Here is a 16,927-nt window from a genome sequence, read left to right on the forward strand (position 1 = left end):
CGGCAGCCATGCGCCCAATGGTTGAATGAGCTTAGAATGCATGCCACAGGACAACTCAATCGCTTGTCGACTACACATGCGCGAGAGAGCCGATCTCAACGACGTCAGACATGGCCCATGGGCGGATACGCTGCTTGTTGTCGACACCATGTGTACGTTTTATGCGAAGATGAACAGGACGATCTTTAGCACCCTGATACCCGATTAACCCTCTCGAGCACACAAGGGTCCTCGAATACCACATTCCGGGTCGCCTTCACACGCAATTCTAGTCACAGTGCTAAGGAAGCTTCCGGTCCCGAAAGTGGGTGAAGCGCTGTGGATTCGTTGGCAAGTGGTGTCGGGCGTCTATTGGAGAGATCTCCGTGCGACAATCAATGCCACACACCTGCTTCCGTAGTTCCCCTTTGCAGACAACTGTCCCTGAATGAATCGCCACAAGATTCCCTAGAGGCTCGTGCTACTTATGAATTACGCGACCAAGGAATTATGTCTACATGTGCTCCCGCAATCGTCTGATGATCTCGGACCCACACTATCATGACGATAGTAGCGCGAAGCCCAGTAATCAATCCGCGGATAGTCTACACACCCGCTCTGGTGTGGAAGGCAAGTTTTGACCGGATTATGGCCGTTTGTTATCTTGCTTCCAAAATACCGACCCTGCATGTGCACCAGCGATCATGGCAAAGGTACATACGTAGCGTGGCATGCAACTTCGCGAATTCGCGGCTTGAAGCTCGGACAGCCACTTTAAGTGATGAGGGGTCGATCAAGAACTGTATGTCTCCCGCACTTTGCGCAAAGACGTTTCAGTAGGGATCCTGGTCGCGGGTCTTTTCGAAAGACGTTGTGCGCATTTTTGGCACCATGCGATCTCGCTACGGATGTCATCGGTCCACACAGTTAGTCGGTGAGGCTCTCGGCCTACACAGCGCCGCGGGGACAAAGCAAAAGAAGGACGCGATAACAGCGCCGGTTTCAGGACATCCAACGTTCCCTAGACGCAGTATATTCCTCCATACTGCCTGGGACAACGGCGGCGCAACAAAGACAAGCGTAGGCTGCCGTTTGATATCTGGTGGCAGTGCGCTGATCGACAGGCTGTGGGCGCCCGACAGCGGGTCGTGTCTGCGGATTCCAGACCACCTTTGTGATCGCGACCACTTTTGAGGCCATCCAAAGCAACTGAATGGTGCCTCTGTGTGTTGTTATGGCAATAGAGCTGGTAAACGAGATGTTTACAAGAAGGTCGCTGTAGGGAGGCCACCACGTGAGCTCGCGTGGTGGAGCTGACTCATCGGAGAATTAGCGCGTCAAACCTGAGGTTTTGGCGGGGTACGTGTAGATATCGACGCAGATGGTCAGATAGGCTGAAACTACTGCCATACAGTCTCAAGAATGTATTGATACTTCTGAAAAGATTTCAGTTCATAATATCCACCAAGTGCGTGGGCGCATTATAACGACGTCTTTGTGATGATGTTTGGAAAGACGCGATCGCCTCGGCTATGACGTGCCTGCATCTTCGGGAAAGAGCGTACCGTGCACCGTCGCTAGGCCGTATCAAGGTTAGCGGTCAGCATCCCTGTCCAAAGGCTCGAATTAGTCAAGTAAATAAACATTGAATCCAAACGCGCATAGCTCCAAGCTCCCATATAAGTTTACAAGCTCTTGTTGTCGTCAACACCACTCCTCGTGCCATTCGACATCGTCGACCCGTCTATCTCATCGCTGCCAACTTAGATGGAGAGTTTCTTTATATCGGCCACTGTTTTGTAGCGCTCGACCTCCGCTGCCCCTATCGTCCAGTTCACAACCGTCGCTGTCACCATAACATACATTTCGAGATTATTGTCTTTAATCGACAAACTGAGATCATAATGGACGCAAAGGTAAGAATGTCCTCTCTGTGTTTGCTTTCACTTTGTTAGCGAAGGCGTACGTGGACGCGTTGCGAGGCCAGCGGCGCCATCTTCATGTCTATCTAGTGTCGCTCAGACTGTCTTCCTTCACACCCGCTGACAGAGTTTTCTACAGCCGCAACGCCCTGCGAGGGCTCTTCGTGTACGCGACGAGAATGCGCTGCCCCAACTACCTGCCGGAAAGACTCTGCACTCGCGCGGCAAGTCAACACCAGCACTATCTACACTGATGCAGGTCGGAGGCATCAAGGCGGCCGCAGCCAAGCGGACCGTGTTTGGCGACGTCAGCAATACACGGCAACCTGTAGCGAAAGATGACATGCAGGTTACTGGGAAGAAGAAGGGCCTCGAGGTGCTCAAGGAAACTTCTGCTGTCACAGTGAAGGAAATCACAAAGCCTGGCGCGTTGGCCCGGCCGGCGCAACGCCCTCTGGCAAACGTCACAACAAAGGCGAACGCGTCAATCGAGACGAGCGAGGTCGTGACTGCTGCTCCCAAGCATGTCACCGTCGACGCCAGCCAACCGACCGCCGACATCCGCAAAGTCCTCTCTAAGAAGTCCTCAACGGCAGTCTTCAAAGAGCCGCAATCACAACCCCTTAGCGAGACGACACTCGCAAATGTACCTGCTCGCCAATCACTCCCTACCCAGCCATCTTCATTTCCCAACGTGGACCGTGCCCCAGCACAGTCCCAGCAAGCAGCGACCATCCCTGAAGAGGAAGAGAAGACCGAGTCAAAAAATGGGGCGGACGAGAGGTATGAGTACCTGGATGCTCTAGAGGAGCAGGCGCGTGTTCTGGAACAAGAACGCAACGAAGAGCTTGCCAAGGTCAACGGCCTCGAGCAAGAAGAGTACTGGGACGAGGAGGAAGACGAAGAGTATTACGATGCCGACGGCTACACTACCGCCCGATCTCTGCGATCGCGCGGTGACAACACGACTGGCGGTGTTACCCTTGTCCTTGCACCTAGGGTAACTAAAAAGACAGAACGCGAGCTAGAGGCTGCTAAGATCTTCGTCGAGGCGAATCGGAGTGCCGAAGACGTTGAAGACGAGCAGTGGGATACCTCCATGGTTGCTGAGTACGGTGATGAAATCTTCGAATACATGCACTCTCTTGAGGAGCGTATGAAGCCCAACGCTTCTTACATGGATCACCAGGCCGAAATACAATGGTCGATGCGATCAGTACTGATGGACTGGCTCGTCCAGGTCCACAACCGCTTCACCCTTCTGCCAGAGACACTTTTCCTCGCTGTCAACTATGTCGACCGTTTCCTTTCATGTAAGGTCGTCTCACTTGGCAAGCTTCAGCTGGTCGGTGCCACTGCTCTCTTCGTTGCTGCCAAGTACGAGGAGATCAACTGCCCTTCGGTGCAGGAGATTGTATACATGGTAGACGGTGCCTATACCGCTGACGAGGTTCTGAAAGCTGAGCGCTTCATGCTCAGCATGCTCCAGTTCGAACTGGGTTGGCCCGGCCCAATGAGCTTCCTTCGTCGTATCAGCAAAGCAGACGATTATGACCTAGAGACTCGCACCCTATCAAAGTACTTTTTGGAGATTACAGTCATGGATGAGCGCTTTGTGGGCTGCGCTCCCAGTTTCCTGTCCGCCGGTGCTCACTGTCTCGCCCGCTTCATGCTGAAGAAGGGTGACTGGGTAAGTTGACACCTATATACTTCATCAAGCCATGCTAACATCTCTCAGTCGCAAGCGCATGTACATTACTCTGGATACACATTAACCCAACTCCGACAACTCATCTCGGTTATCCTCGAGTGTTGCGACAACCCTCAGAAGCACCACGCCGCTGTGTACGAGAAGTACACCGACAAGCGCTATAAGCGTGCTTCCATCTTCGTCGAAGCCGAGGTCTCAAAGGGCTTCTCTCTGCCTTTTGCGTCTAGAGACAGCCTGGCGAGCCAAACCTGGAGGCGAAAGTGAATACACTTGTCTCCGTATGGCTTTGATTTGACTGTGTTCTAACTTGGCTCAGGAGTCGTGTGACAGCGCAACTCCCGGAGGCCATCTACCAACACCCACTAGTCAGAAGTCTGGCAGTACAAGTCAATCGGTCTGCTACAACTCAGCACCAGCACCACCATGGTCACCATCGAAATCTTCTCCATTCTTGCTTATTGTTCACGGATACACGGCGCTTTGGCGGCTTCTCGGAACAGGGTCAACATCAGCAATCTTCCCAGTCTACATTAGTCCCATCTTCGTTCGGACACCCGGTGCATGGAGTTTACGGTTATCCGGCCTAAGTCTTTTCGTTCTCCGTCAATGGTATTCCCCGTCACTGGTCCTCTACTCCCGTTACCGTTCTCAGGCAGCGGGCAAACTTCCCTTCGATTGTATTTACTTCCATTGGAAAGCGTTTCCGGATCCCATCACGATGAAACGAGGTCATGACCCGCTCATATTAGTTTAATTCTCTCACTCCCGCGATATCGCGTTTATGGCGGCCGTCTTTTTTTGTTCCTTTTCCTTTTTCTCACTCCTCGTTGGTCGGGTTTCAGCGATCGGTCAATCTTCGACGCATAGGAGTTTACATGGGCATCGCACTATGTGCGTATGGGTTTCTCTATCTGCGTTTCGCGTGGCACAATGAAGTTCTTAGTTTGGACTTTTCCGTAGAGTCAAGAAAATCGCTTAATACTTGCATCTCCAAATGACGTCTACTGGAGTGATGAGTGCGAGATCCAGCGGTGGGTGTACATGGTATTCATTCAGCACTTGTGATCGATCATTGATCTTGACGATAGTATTTGCTTGGTGGGCGTCTCCTCAGCTGGACCTGAGGGTGCTTCAGAGATTACGTCCAAGCCAGCGCTGAATGTCTTAATATCTCCACATACACTACTATCCTCCATCTTCGAATCTGCCCGAGCGAATGCGCCCTATCGCCTCAGCATTCGGGTATCTCAATCGTGACTGCATAATTTCTATCCCGCCGTCGCTTTTTGTTTTAGACTCCAGCAAGCCAACTGCGCCCTTGCCATGTTGAATTCTTGTTTGTACGAGAACCCGTGAAATACCGATCATTGCGATGCTCCTTCTGCCGGTGCGATGAGAACTACCGAGTCGCCTACTCTATCGTCAGCTTCAATTCAACTCCATAAGCGGTGTATAGCTCCTACCTCTTACGAACAGCATCTCGCTCTGCTTCTTGACCGTCCGTACGCGGGTCTCCTGCTCATCATCTTCCTCTTCTGCAATGTATATGGTTTCCTCGACGTCTCCGAGAACGAGGTTGCAATGCGAGTCGTATGCCTGGACATGACGTTAGCTTGGCTGTGTACATGTGCACACTACAGCTTCGCGACTTACATGTAGTCTACCCTTCAGCTCACGGTCGCCGCGCAGCTTGACAATGACGACTTCGTCAATGCAGAGGCGCACAAGGTCGAGGGGCTCGTTGGTCTCTTCTTTCTCGTCCATGGCGGGCAATGCGTCGTGGTTGCGATTCGTGGTGTCGAAGCTACGAGCGCCTCCGCGGTGAACTTTGGCAAGAGCGATCGTCTTGGCGGAAGCGGGGACTAGCGTGTACGCGAATCTAGTGGTGGGCTGGTAGCATTGCGTCAGGGCCCAGCACCATCCAACATTTCTAGGTACACTTACTCTCAACACCGCATTTTCCACCGCCTGACATTCTATAACACCCTATTTGCTTCAACTCTACTCCCGAGGTTATACACACGGTCCGAACATACTACCAATACCACGAGTCATGGCCGAAATCCAGGTTCCCGTCCAGAAGGACGAGCATCCGCTTCTGGCCTCACGCCCACCAGTCACCGATCCCATCACCTACCTTACTATCATTGAATACAACTTGTCCGAAGAGAATCTGCCCGTTCTACATGAAGTGCTTCAAGATGCCGAACTCACTGCAACTATTGGTTGGGATCTGATCCATTTACTTCTTCCGCTGCTACCGCTATCGGAAGACTGTTTGCAAGATATCGCCGCAAAGGGCAACCCTAGAGAGTGTGTTTTGAAGGTGACAGAGGCATTGCGTTTACTGGAATTCGAAGAACCACACGACCACACAGATGAAGAAGAGGATGGTACAGAAACAAGTGAACGCAAGAAAGCGGCAGAGGTCGGAATAGGCGAATCAAGCACAAGTCCTGCGTTCCAACCAGCCGTGGTCCCACCACTTCCGGTACTAAAGTTTGAAGTACTCTTGACTATCCTAGCAACATTACATCGACGGGTCAAGACAAAATATCCAAGCCGATTCCTCTCCACAAGCCTACAGGCCGCACTGCTTGCATACAACAGGGCCAATACACACATTGAAGACCTCACCCTATCCGCTGTCAAGTTTGTCAAGACGCTTTCCGGTACTAAGAGGCCGCATTTGCCATCAAGACGGAGTAGCGGAAACCTGTTACGTGTGAACACCAACCAGTCGGAGCCAGATCCGGAGGCACAGAGCGACGCACCAAGCAGTGAGGAAAATGACCTTGTCAATCGCCTCCTCCAGTCTTTCCTGACCCACATCCTCGAGGAGTATGTCCTGTCATTGACCTCGGACGATGATGTTCCGGGCCTGGCGTGGGCAAGTAGACTGATGGAGCGATACGAGCCCCAACGGATACCGAACAAGCCCGACTATCAGAAATACGCCGATCGGTTCGCAAACGAGGAGGATCTCACCTCCAGAGTCGCGATCCTTGGACAAATTGTAGCCTTGACACAAGATCTTGGGTTGAAGTACGACGAGCTGCTACGGACTGTGATGGACACAGAAGACGAGAAACGAGGCATCCCAGGGACAGAGGATGAGCCACCAGCCACAGCCGCTGATATACCACTTTCACGAACAGGAGCCCTTATCCTTATTGGTGCCCAAAACGTCAAACAGGAACTATATGCATCAGCCAAGCAATATCAGTCGACGTCTATTGACATCTTCCCCGGGCACGCTACCATCCTCAGCAACTTCGTTGGAACTCTCGGCCAGCAAACTGTCGGCATGGAGCCCGAGGCATTGCTAGACACGGTCCTTACATTCGGCCTGATAGCACTTCAGCATAACAACATCGGCGAACCGAAAGATGACGAGTCATTCGCCCAGTACCTGCAAACGATATCACTCATATCCGCAAACTCACCCTCGCCGAGCTTACGTGGCCATGCGCACTACCTCACTACTACTGTATTGCGCTCACATCCCCACGACCTCGTTCGCCTAACATTCATTCGTGACACGCTGGAACATTGTCCATACGAGAATCTCAAAGCAAGCGCGGTGTCATGGTTAAAGGGCGAGACCCTTGAAGCCAACGCTCCCCGTCCACAGTCAGCAGAAGATGAACACGAGGAGACGAACATTTTCGCTACACCTGTCGCGCTATCCACTGTCGCGCCATTCCTATGGCCAGACCTCACGAAGCAATATGCCGCTGACACTAGCCTAGAAGACTCGTGGATGCAGTTCCGCCAAGAACTCGGTTTCTACGTTGCAGCGCTCAACTTTTACTACCTTTTGCTCCAGGCGAGACATCTGCACGAAACTCTCGGTGTCAAGGAACTGAATGAAAGTCACAGCATCCAGTCGCAGTACTTGGACATGTTAAAACAAACAGCATCGCGGTTCCAGAAAGAGCTGGAATCGGGTGGTGGCGCACTTGTCGTTGAAGGCGAAGAGGCACTAGGGCAGGCCAAGGCCGATGTTGGATTACTCGAAAAGGTAGTCGAGTGGGTTGAGGGCGGGTTGAAGAAGCTGTAGATAGTTGGCTTACATTTGTTACGGACGATGATTCCCAACAGGCATTTACAACAAGTTCGGTCACACCCACAATATGATATTGCAACGTTCATGTCAACAATCGAGATGAAATGTAACTATCTTTGAGATTTCAAAACCCATGGCTATTCATTCCTCCAAATCCCGCTTGACCATAGGATCCTCCCTGTGGAACCCAACCACCAAAATTGTCTGCCGTCATGTCATTCCATAAATACAGGTCTCCATTTTGAAAAGCCGCTGAGAAGTCGCCCATATCAGTCGTAAAAGTTGTTTGATCGCTGATAGGCTGAGCTTGTGTACCTGTATCAAGTCCCAGTTCGTTCGCGCTCCAAGGTGTTGGCGTGGGATAAGCGTTGCCCAAAGCAAAGTTCGACATGGGTATTGGGTGTGCTTGGTGTTGCGCTGCGACCTGCGACGTATCTACAGCGGATGCCGCGACCTGCGTAGTTGGTTCTGCAAACGCCGGCGTCTGGTTCCCCGTCGCAGTACTACCATCATCGCCATCGCCCATCTTCCTCCTCTTCAGATGTCTCCCCTCCTTCCTCCACTCCTGATACTCGTCCCACCAACTCTTCAACTTCTCGTGAAGCAAGAAGTTCCAATGGCTCGGGACTCTTACCCTGCACTCCTGGGGTCCTCCGGCCTCATTCGTCTTTTCCAGCACCGTGTCAAGGTAGAAGCTCACCTTTAGACTCTGGCTTTCGAGCAACTCGCCCATCTCGGCGTCTGTCCCGACTGCATATTCGGCTTTCATCAATATCACTAGGGAGTAAACAGCACGGACATAGAGGGCGTTGGGCGACTTGCGCAGTTTGTCGATAGGGACAGCAATGAAGAAGTCTAGTATGGTGTGCGCCGCGCTGATGCATTTCGTCGTCGCATTGATCTGTAGTGCTGAACGCGAGAGGAGGGATTCAGGTTGCACACAGTCGTCGTCCAACGCGGGCAAAGTGATGTGGCGATTTCGAAACTCGATGACTATACGACGTTAGCCAGACTAGATGCAATCTGTGAAAGTTGACTTACCGTCATAACGACCCCCATCCATCCCAAATTCCCACATAGACAACATGTCTGCATAATACTCCAGCTGGAGGTTTAGCGTCATCACATCGTCAGGGATTGCTTTCCTCCAGTCTTGCATTCTCCGGTCGAAGATTCGCAAGATGATTTGCATGCGTAACTCTGAGAGACTGAAACTAGTACTTGCGTCGTCGAATCCAAAGGCTGTGTTCGCCTCGTCAGCTATCCTCTGAAGTTTCAACCACGCGACTATTCTCTTGTCGTCCAAGAGTTTTGATTTTCCCAGGATGTTGAAACACTCTTCCATCCAGCTATTGAACAGTAGTATATTGGGTCGTTTCAACCTCATCGAGAAACCTGCACTGATAATGTAAAGTAGCAAGATAGTCCGACAGTGCTCGAGCAACTCTTCAGGCGATGATATCTTTTGGAGTGACCGAATCGCACGCTTGGGTAGTTGTTCGTGCGTTCTGGGCTTCGATGTCAAGCCTAGTTCCAGAGCCATCGACGCGGCCATGTTAACCCACTGATAGATTTGTAGCTGTCCTGGTGTCTTTGAAGGTGAATAGTACGTGACAGTGACAATGAGCGCTTGTATAGCCTGGACTGATTTCTCGCCCTTTATGAATGCAGATCGTGCGTAGAGAAGGACAGTTTCTTCATGCAGTTTGTCTGACAAAGCAGAGCCTTTCGAATGAGCAGCTGCAGCCATGATCGCATGGAAGAGTGCAGGCTTGTTCGCTCGAAGATCGAAGACATCCCAATGCTTAGGAATCGTGATACCTGGACATGCAGTGACGAGCTCAGTGCGCCATATGCTCAAGAGTTCTTGAGCCATGTCTTCCGAGATAACACCACGGTCTATGATATCATTGTCAGAAGACCCTAGGAAGTCTGTAGGTGCGCCGGTGATGACGGGGTCGACTGTGGATGGGTTTTTTATGGGTACTGAAAGCTTTGATGTCGCTGTTATGCTACTCAGGCGACTTGGTACTCTAGGGGGCGTCTCCTTTCCCCTTGTATGTCCTTGGTCGTCTGAGTCGTCATCTCCCGATTCTTGCTCGCTGACATCGTTGGATGATCGTGTGTTGGTTTTCAAAAGGCTACGCATCTGTTGTATCTCCTTCTCCAACTCTGTAACTCGCACATCTGTTCTTTTTCGTTGTCTTCTCTTAGCTGGTGGCGCAAAAACACATGTTCTATTCGCCTTCGCGCATCGTTGGCACTGGGTAGAGCTTGCATCCGGGTTCATAAGACATCGAACCTTGGAGACGCGACACGCCTCGCAGGCGCGGTTTAGTGGTTGATCTTGAGGCTTTTTGGGCTGTTCCGAGTCTGGGCTATTGACGAGTTGGTTCGTCATCGTCCAGGGATTCTGCGACTTGCCATCATCTCCTCGGCTCGTCATCCTGCTTCAGTGTATGTGTCGGTAAAGTTGCCGCTTGTTATGGGATAGGATACTCGTTCGACTATGGGTCTTGTAGATGCTCACGCATAACCTCTCTGATTCGCTCTTGCTAACTGCGCAATTCCATGTTTGTAATCACTTGGAAATCGACTAGCGCAAACGATAGCCGGTGGATGTTTGAGATGATGTGTAGGGATTGTGCGACAAAGTATGACGGTCGCGGATCTTGAGCGACACTTTTCTTATGGTGATTGAAGCGCTGAAGTTAGCAAGGACGTTGAATGACGAACGTTGATGCCTTGGAACCCTTTGATTGAAAGTCGCCCGGCCTGACAGGGTCTGACACGCAGAACTACTAATTAGGAAAATATGTGGGTCTAGCGGCAAACCCCTTGGCTAAACATTGAACCTGCAAGGCGCGACACACGACCTCGTTCAGACGTTCATTTCAAGACTCGAAGCAGTCAGAAAGTTTATGCGCATCCTTCGAATGTTGAAGTTAGATACTGGCCTCGCTTACGACTTGCCACGGGAGGTACTCAAGTATCTCAGCCATATTATGGACTCGAAGAAGAGCTACCAGTTTACGTACGCGTCAGGCACCCAATACTCCTCACATGCGCGACTCGTATTGAGGTCGAAAAGAAGCAAAACAATAAGACGGAATTATTGCGCGAGGACCACCCACTGTGTCAATCCATTAGTAGTGTGCGAATCATTATTAGGATAATTGATCACAGTCACAGCGAGCGCGACATTGATCCAAGGTTGCCGTACTCTGTGAAGAGTATTGCGCCTGCGTGGCTGGTAAGGCGTCCATGCTTTATCCGACGGCAAACCTTCGTGACCGTAGGGCGCGATTAGCGCGACTGGAAGTACAAGAATTAATATCACCAAGCTAGTGGTAGGATGTCATCTACAGCTGAGCCTTCTGTCACTTTAAAACTCTTTGAAATTATTCAGATGATTCATTCAACGTATCATGTAGTGTCCGTCACTACAGACATTTGCTGTCTAGTCATGGACCTCGGCCAGTCAAAAACACTACTCAAGCGCATACCACCAACACCAGCTTAACACAACCAGAACCAGAACCTTTCGAGAGCGTTACGCGGGATCTGCACAGGCCAAACCTCCGCATCGAGCGCCGCCTTACCGCTCCATATATCCGCTTCCGCCGGGTTGACCATCTTGGTTCGCTTGAACACCTTCCAGAAAGCAAAGAGGAGACCAAAGATCGCAACACCAATGTAGGCTGTGAAGAAGTCGGTCAGCTCATCAGGTCCCCAGGGAGTGGTGGTGAAGACCTTGAAGCCGTTGAAGAGAATGACGAGGGCGAAGTAGACAAAGGCAGACCAGGCGACATAAGGCTGCCACTTGCTCGCGAAGACCATGGTGTTGCGGTCGACGTTCTGGGCAATGCATGCCTTGCGGAACCGGGTGTATGTATAGGTAATAGTGCACCAAGTGAAGAGTGAGGCGATTGTGGTCAGGTTCTGGAACCACCCGAACACCTTGTTGGCACCAGCGCTGACACTCATGTATGTGAGCAGGGAGATGGAGGCCGTGACTGCGACAGCATAGACCGGTACACCCTTCTTGTTGCACCTAAGAAGGAACTGGGGAGCCTGGCCGTTCTGGGCAATACTGAAGAGATAACGCGATCCGGTGTACAGGAAAGCATTGCCGGACGAGGTCGCGGAAGTCAAGATGACAGCGTTGACGATGTGAGGAAGAACTGGAATACCAGCGTTCTTCATCGCGATGACCCAGGGCGATGACTGGGCACCTTTGGCGTTGGCATCGGTGAGTGCAGGGTCGTTCGAGCTAATGGTGGTACCGATGATGAATGATCCTAGAACATAGAAGAAAAGGATACGCCAGAAAACACGTCGAACGGCTTTGGGGACTGGTGAACGCATCAGGTCAGTGTCTGTCATACGTTGTCGACACAAGGGTATTGCTTACTGTTCTTGCGAGGGTCGGCAGCTTCACCAGCAGCGACTGCAACCATCTCAACACCGCCGTAAGAGAATGCTGCGTTGGCAAGTGTGTACCAGAGACCAGTGAAGCGACCAGTATTACCAGTGCCAACGTACTCCTTCATAGCGCCTTCTTTCCAGTAGCGGAATCCTCGCCTATCATGGTCAGGACCTCCACCGAGCATAATGACCAGACCAGCAATGAGCAGTCCCAGAATCGTTATAATCTTTATGGATGCAAATATGAACTCGGCTTCTCCGTAGATCGAAACGGCAAAGATGTTCAGAAAGAGAATGATGACGATGATGATGGAGATCCATATAGCAGGGTTGTATCTAATGAGAAGTTAGTGTGTGTCGCACTCATAGTAGGACTAACACCTACTTCTCTTCTTGGTCCCAAAAGTTGATAAGCAGAGCGGCAGCAGAGATTTCAGCGCAGAGCGTGATGGAACTGTTGTACCAGTTGTTCCAACCGACGGCAAAACCAAGAGCGGGATCTGCATAGCGAGCGGAGTACTGAGGGATGGCACCGGGTAACGGAAGCCAAGTGGCCATCTCACCGAGACACTGCATCATACCGAAGACTGCGATACCGGTGATGGCATAACCCAGGAGGACAGAGACGGGACCAGCATTGGCGAAAGCTTTAGCGATACCGAGGAACAGACCAGTACCGATGGTACCTCCAAGTGCGATGAACTGGATGTGGCGCGACTTGAGGCCTCTCTGGACGTAGCCATATTCCTCGGCTTTCTGGACTGAGCCGTAGATACCAGCGGCCTCATTGATGGCGTTGCCTTTGGTATCGGTGATGTCTCCAACAGCATGGTCAGACGGTGTCTCCCCGGCGACAGCATACTGCTGTTTCTCGTAGTCGTTGACCGCCATATTAGGTGTGCTAGTTCGACTGATATGGGTTGACGGGCGGGTGGAAGCACCAAAGAGGTGTACCCAACGAAGTAGAGGACTGAGCCTAAGTCTATCAGTATCAGGGACGACGAGCCCAGGAGAATACAAAAAGGGTAGAGGCGCGAAAGATGATAGCCTTGCAAGCCGGGTGAATGGGGGTACGAGAACGATCTTTATACCCCGGCGCCTACAACAGCCTGCTCTCGACTCTGCAGCATATCTGTCCCAGTACCTGGGTACCGCACGCAAAAGCAGAGCATGGGCTGGACCACAGCGGCGACTGTCATTCTGCAGACTAGTCACGGCGCAGCTCCGGAAATCCTGCTGGACAAAGGTGTGATTGGGGGCGAATGAGACGAACGAGTGGCAGACGGTGTCGCCGTGCAAACACGCTATACCGCCATCAACTTCCTAACCATCGCTCGGGGCCTGATAAGAATGAGGCCAAGGAACCGGGGTACACGCCCGGGTAACAAGCTTCGATATAAAGCCTTGTTTACTCAAAGAGGAGTCCCACCTCTAGTGCAGCATGTCTACTTGCGAATGCCCGTACAACAGCCTATGCTCTGGCGCTATTGACACTTTGCAGATACAGTTTCTGCAACATTTGTCAAAGGCAACCCCTTTGGTTTACCTGGGAGACCTCGAACAGCACGCGACCATGGAACGGGGCGTCGGGGCGTTCCAACTCGCTTAAGGTGCGATTTGGCATTGAGACAAGCCTCAATAGCGTTGGAGCAAGCAGCTATCGCGGCGTCCTGGCACACGCTAAGCATTTCTCGGCAGGTGGATCCAAGCAACAACCCATCACAGCCCATCACAGCCCATCACAGCAGATTCCACTATCGTGGGCTTACTAGGGATGTCGTCCGAATCGGACGCATTTCTAGAACACCTTCTAGCGCGCGGGGATACTACGGTGGTATCGCCACGCCTCCTCGTTTGCGCAATCCATCCAAACTCTGGTAGGATGAATGTGTCGAGACGGCTCAGCTGACAACGACTTTTACCATGCACGTCCTCTGGTGCTTCTTCAATTGACGGCGAGGAAAAGGCGGCACTGAGTGCAACAGTGCCCCACTACCCTTCGCACTGATGGGGTCATTGCACTGACAATCTGCGCAATCTACTTTGCGAGATGTGTCGCCAGACTGCGGTGCAAGGGTTTGATTGGAGTGGTAAGCCTGCAGACAACCGTGGCAATTCGTATATTGTTCCCGACTGATGGCACAAGACTCGCATCCAACCAATTATATGGAAGATATTGGAGGCACAAAGACCGGAGTGCTAAGTGATGACCCGAGCATCATCCTAGATGCTCTTTTGGGCAGGTGCGTGTATCCGAGGTGTGATACTTGCATATGTGATCCATTTCGCGAGCTGATGAGTTGTGTCCTTGTAGGGCTTTGTGCACTGATAAGGCTAGACGCGGGTCACGACATCCATTGGAAAGGTATTCTAGAAGGTTTCAGGCGCGTAGACGCGGTGAGCGTACGCCCCGTCGAAGCTACTGGTACCTGACCATGGCTGGGAGCTTTACTAGATAACCTGAGAAGCCACTGCACTAGTCGCACTGTCGCAACACTAATGGGCCAACCTTATCGAAGACTGAAGAAAGCTTTGGCCGTTGCGGCGTGATACATGCAAAAGTTCAAGTCTAGGAAGTAGAGCTCGCGTGAGGGTGTAGATATCTAGTACAAGTATCAGATCCTGAGAGTGTTGTACCATGGTATGAATACACACTATGTTATAGGCTGTCGACAAAAGATATATCCGTTGTCCTGAGTATAGCTCCATACTGCATTGCGGAATCGCAAGCATTCTCCCCAATCCTATAGGCGCGCACGCGAGACACGGGTATGTTGATTTCCTCGAAGCAATCGATTCTTCGGATCCGAGAAGTGCGGCATAGTGATTGTTGTGAAGATATGTTGGACAGGGTACAGTATATAGACAGCATTGCGTCGTAGCCACCCATCTTAAGCGCATCTTAGCCAGGTCCAATTTTGGGCATATCGTGGTGTTCGCTCAGTCCACTGAGATATTTGTTGAGCTCCTCCACCTTTTCCTTGTGCGTCTTAACGCCTTCCTTCTTCAACCTCTCCTCCAGCCTCTTCCTTCGCATCTCGTCGTGTCGCCTTTCGGCTTCCGTCTTCTGTCTGCCGCCGCCTTCTCGTATCGATCGCTCCGCAGTCTCGGGTGACATTGAACGGCCGGGTGTGCCTGAAGGTGACTTGCGCGCGTCATCGTCGGTAGTTGATCGTTTCGCGACGTGGGTGGAAGTGTCTTCTGAAGGCTTTGTAGATTCGGTAGTCTTTGGCTTCTTTTTCTTCTTCTTTTTATCGACGCCGCCGCCTTTGAGTTTTAGCGCTCCACCGCTCGCGGCCGTGTATTCTGAGGACGGCATCGTAGTGGTGCGACGATGTAGGGTTGGTAGGCAGCTCTCCATTGACCGCGAAATCGACCAACGGGTGCGCACGTGATGCCAGGTACCGTAAAAGTGGAGCTCGGGCCATCGTCAACATGAACAGATAGGTAGCAACCGCTCACGCATCCTAAACACACCCAATCACCATGGAAGACCCCACGGTAGAGCTCAGCCCTTTGCTGAAGCTCCCTTTTGAATTGCACTTGCGTATTTACGACGGAATTATTGCCAAGGCCCCCTTGAAATCTAAAGAACCGCCGACCGAATTCACTGCAGGTGGTTTGCTCCATAGTCGCAACAGCATCCTACACGAGCTCGAATCATAAATCTGCAAACGTATAAAATCTGTCGTTAATCAAGTAGCTGAAGATGTTCAGCATAAGAGTAACGAGAAAGACGAGGTGATGTATACGCCGCCCACGACTTTTCAAGGCTGGCTCAACCTGACCATGTGCTATCGTACGAGGGTAGGCACGTTCATGAAGAGGACAAAAGACAAAAAAAAATTTGCTTTTCGGAGAATATTGGTTGGAAGTTCTTACCATCCATATACACAACAGACGTGGTGAATTCAACGATCAACGGCTGCATCTATATGGAAATACACCAGAAGATCTAACATGGTATTTGGAACGAAGGGCTGAAAATGGAAGTGGGGTACCGAGGATGAAGAGATATCGCGCGAGCATCAGTGGGAGGCTCTGTGCTTTAGGGGTTTCCATACCACGATTCATACCATGTCCGAGGATGAGTAACCAGCCGGACTCATGACTGGATGCCTGCAAATTGCGTCGTCTACGGCGCGACCATGTACAAGTATCTACGCTCAAACAGGTCGAATTATGAACTGGTCAAGTCATTGATAGATGTGAAGGAAGAATGACTGTCGGGTATAATGGATTGCGAAATGCTTCAGCACATAGGTCCACTTCCGTCATAAACCCTCTTCAGACAACATGATATCTCTGGTTATATTTCAAAAATCGCACGATTGCGCCAACAACTCTGCCAACTCCTCCAAAGCTTCCTGATCCTCCGTAGTAAACCCATTAAGTTCCGCACAGTCTATATCAATAATCGCCACAACCTTTTATCGCGTCAGTACTTCCACACTTGGAGACTGAGAAGCCACCACATACCTTTCCACTCTGTACGATGGGAACAACAATTTCACTCCGACTCGCCCCATCACACGCAATATGTCCTGGGAACTTCTCCACATCTTCAACCAACTGTGTCTTTGCTTCTTTTGCCGCAGTCCCACATACACCGCGACCAAAGTTAATAACCTGACATGCTACTTGTCCCTGAAAAGGGCCCAGCAAAAGTTGTGACGAATTTGTAGGCGATGTAAAGTAGAAGCCCGCCCAATTGACCGCGGAGGACGGAGAGGGCAGAGAGTGATATGCGTGCCAGAGTAGTGATGCTGTGTTTGAGAAGTTGCTGTTTTATAGTAAATTAGAGATACCATAGGTAGG

General features: G+C 51.3%; 6 protein-coding genes across 6 annotated transcripts; 2 read left to right on the top strand and 4 right to left on the bottom strand.

Annotated features, from left to right (window-relative positions):
* Nucleotides 1-1,883: 1,883 nt before the first annotated feature.
* On the top strand, nucleotides 1,884-3,876 carry ALTATR162_LOCUS6672 (uncharacterized protein; the record flags this gene model as incomplete). The annotated part of the gene is made up of 3 exons (XM_043314294.1): nucleotides 1,884-1,895; nucleotides 2,041-3,591; nucleotides 3,640-3,876. The coding sequence occupies 3 exons, from the start codon at nucleotides 1,884-1,886 to the stop codon at nucleotides 3,874-3,876; spliced, it is 1,800 nt and encodes a 599-aa protein (XP_043170229.1).
* A 1,100-nt stretch (nucleotides 3,877-4,976) lies between these two features.
* Nucleotides 4,977-5,376, bottom strand: ALTATR162_LOCUS6673 (uncharacterized protein; the record flags this gene model as incomplete). Its single annotated transcript, XM_043314295.1, has 3 exons — nucleotides 4,977-5,023; nucleotides 5,076-5,208; nucleotides 5,266-5,376. 3 exons carry the CDS (start codon nucleotides 5,374-5,376, stop codon nucleotides 4,977-4,979), a joined length of 291 nt encoding a protein of 96 aa, XP_043170230.1.
* A 289-nt stretch (nucleotides 5,377-5,665) lies between these two features.
* ALTATR162_LOCUS6674 (uncharacterized protein) lies at nucleotides 5,666-7,675 on the top strand (the record flags this gene model as incomplete). Its single annotated transcript, XM_043314296.1, has 1 exon — nucleotides 5,666-7,675. One exon carries the CDS (start codon nucleotides 5,666-5,668, stop codon nucleotides 7,673-7,675), a length of 2,010 nt encoding a protein of 669 aa, XP_043170231.1.
* A 130-nt stretch (nucleotides 7,676-7,805) lies between these two features.
* On the bottom strand, nucleotides 7,806-10,127 carry ALTATR162_LOCUS6675 (uncharacterized protein; the record flags this gene model as incomplete). Its single annotated transcript, XM_043314297.1, has 2 exons — nucleotides 7,806-8,674; nucleotides 8,723-10,127. The coding sequence occupies 2 exons, from the start codon at nucleotides 10,125-10,127 to the stop codon at nucleotides 7,806-7,808; spliced, it is 2,274 nt and encodes a 757-aa protein (XP_043170232.1).
* Nucleotides 10,128-11,200: 1,073 nt separating this feature from the next.
* On the bottom strand, nucleotides 11,201-13,000 carry ALTATR162_LOCUS6676 (uncharacterized protein; the record flags this gene model as incomplete). The annotated part of the gene is made up of 3 exons (XM_043314298.1): nucleotides 11,201-12,036; nucleotides 12,096-12,445; nucleotides 12,495-13,000. The coding sequence occupies 3 exons, from the start codon at nucleotides 12,998-13,000 to the stop codon at nucleotides 11,201-11,203; spliced, it is 1,692 nt and encodes a 563-aa protein (XP_043170233.1).
* Nucleotides 13,001-15,011: 2,011 nt separating this feature from the next.
* On the bottom strand, nucleotides 15,012-15,428 carry ALTATR162_LOCUS6677 (uncharacterized protein; the record flags this gene model as incomplete). Its single annotated transcript, XM_043314299.1, has 1 exon — nucleotides 15,012-15,428. One exon carries the CDS (start codon nucleotides 15,426-15,428, stop codon nucleotides 15,012-15,014), a length of 417 nt encoding a protein of 138 aa, XP_043170234.1.
* Between the last annotated feature and the right edge of the window lie 1,499 nt (nucleotides 15,429-16,927).

The sequence above is a fragment of the Alternaria atra genome, assembly GCF_907166805.1.
Source record: "Alternaria atra isolate CS162 genome assembly, contig: 25, whole genome shotgun sequence".
Taxonomy (NCBI): domain Eukaryota; kingdom Fungi; phylum Ascomycota; class Dothideomycetes; order Pleosporales; family Pleosporaceae; genus Alternaria; species Alternaria atra.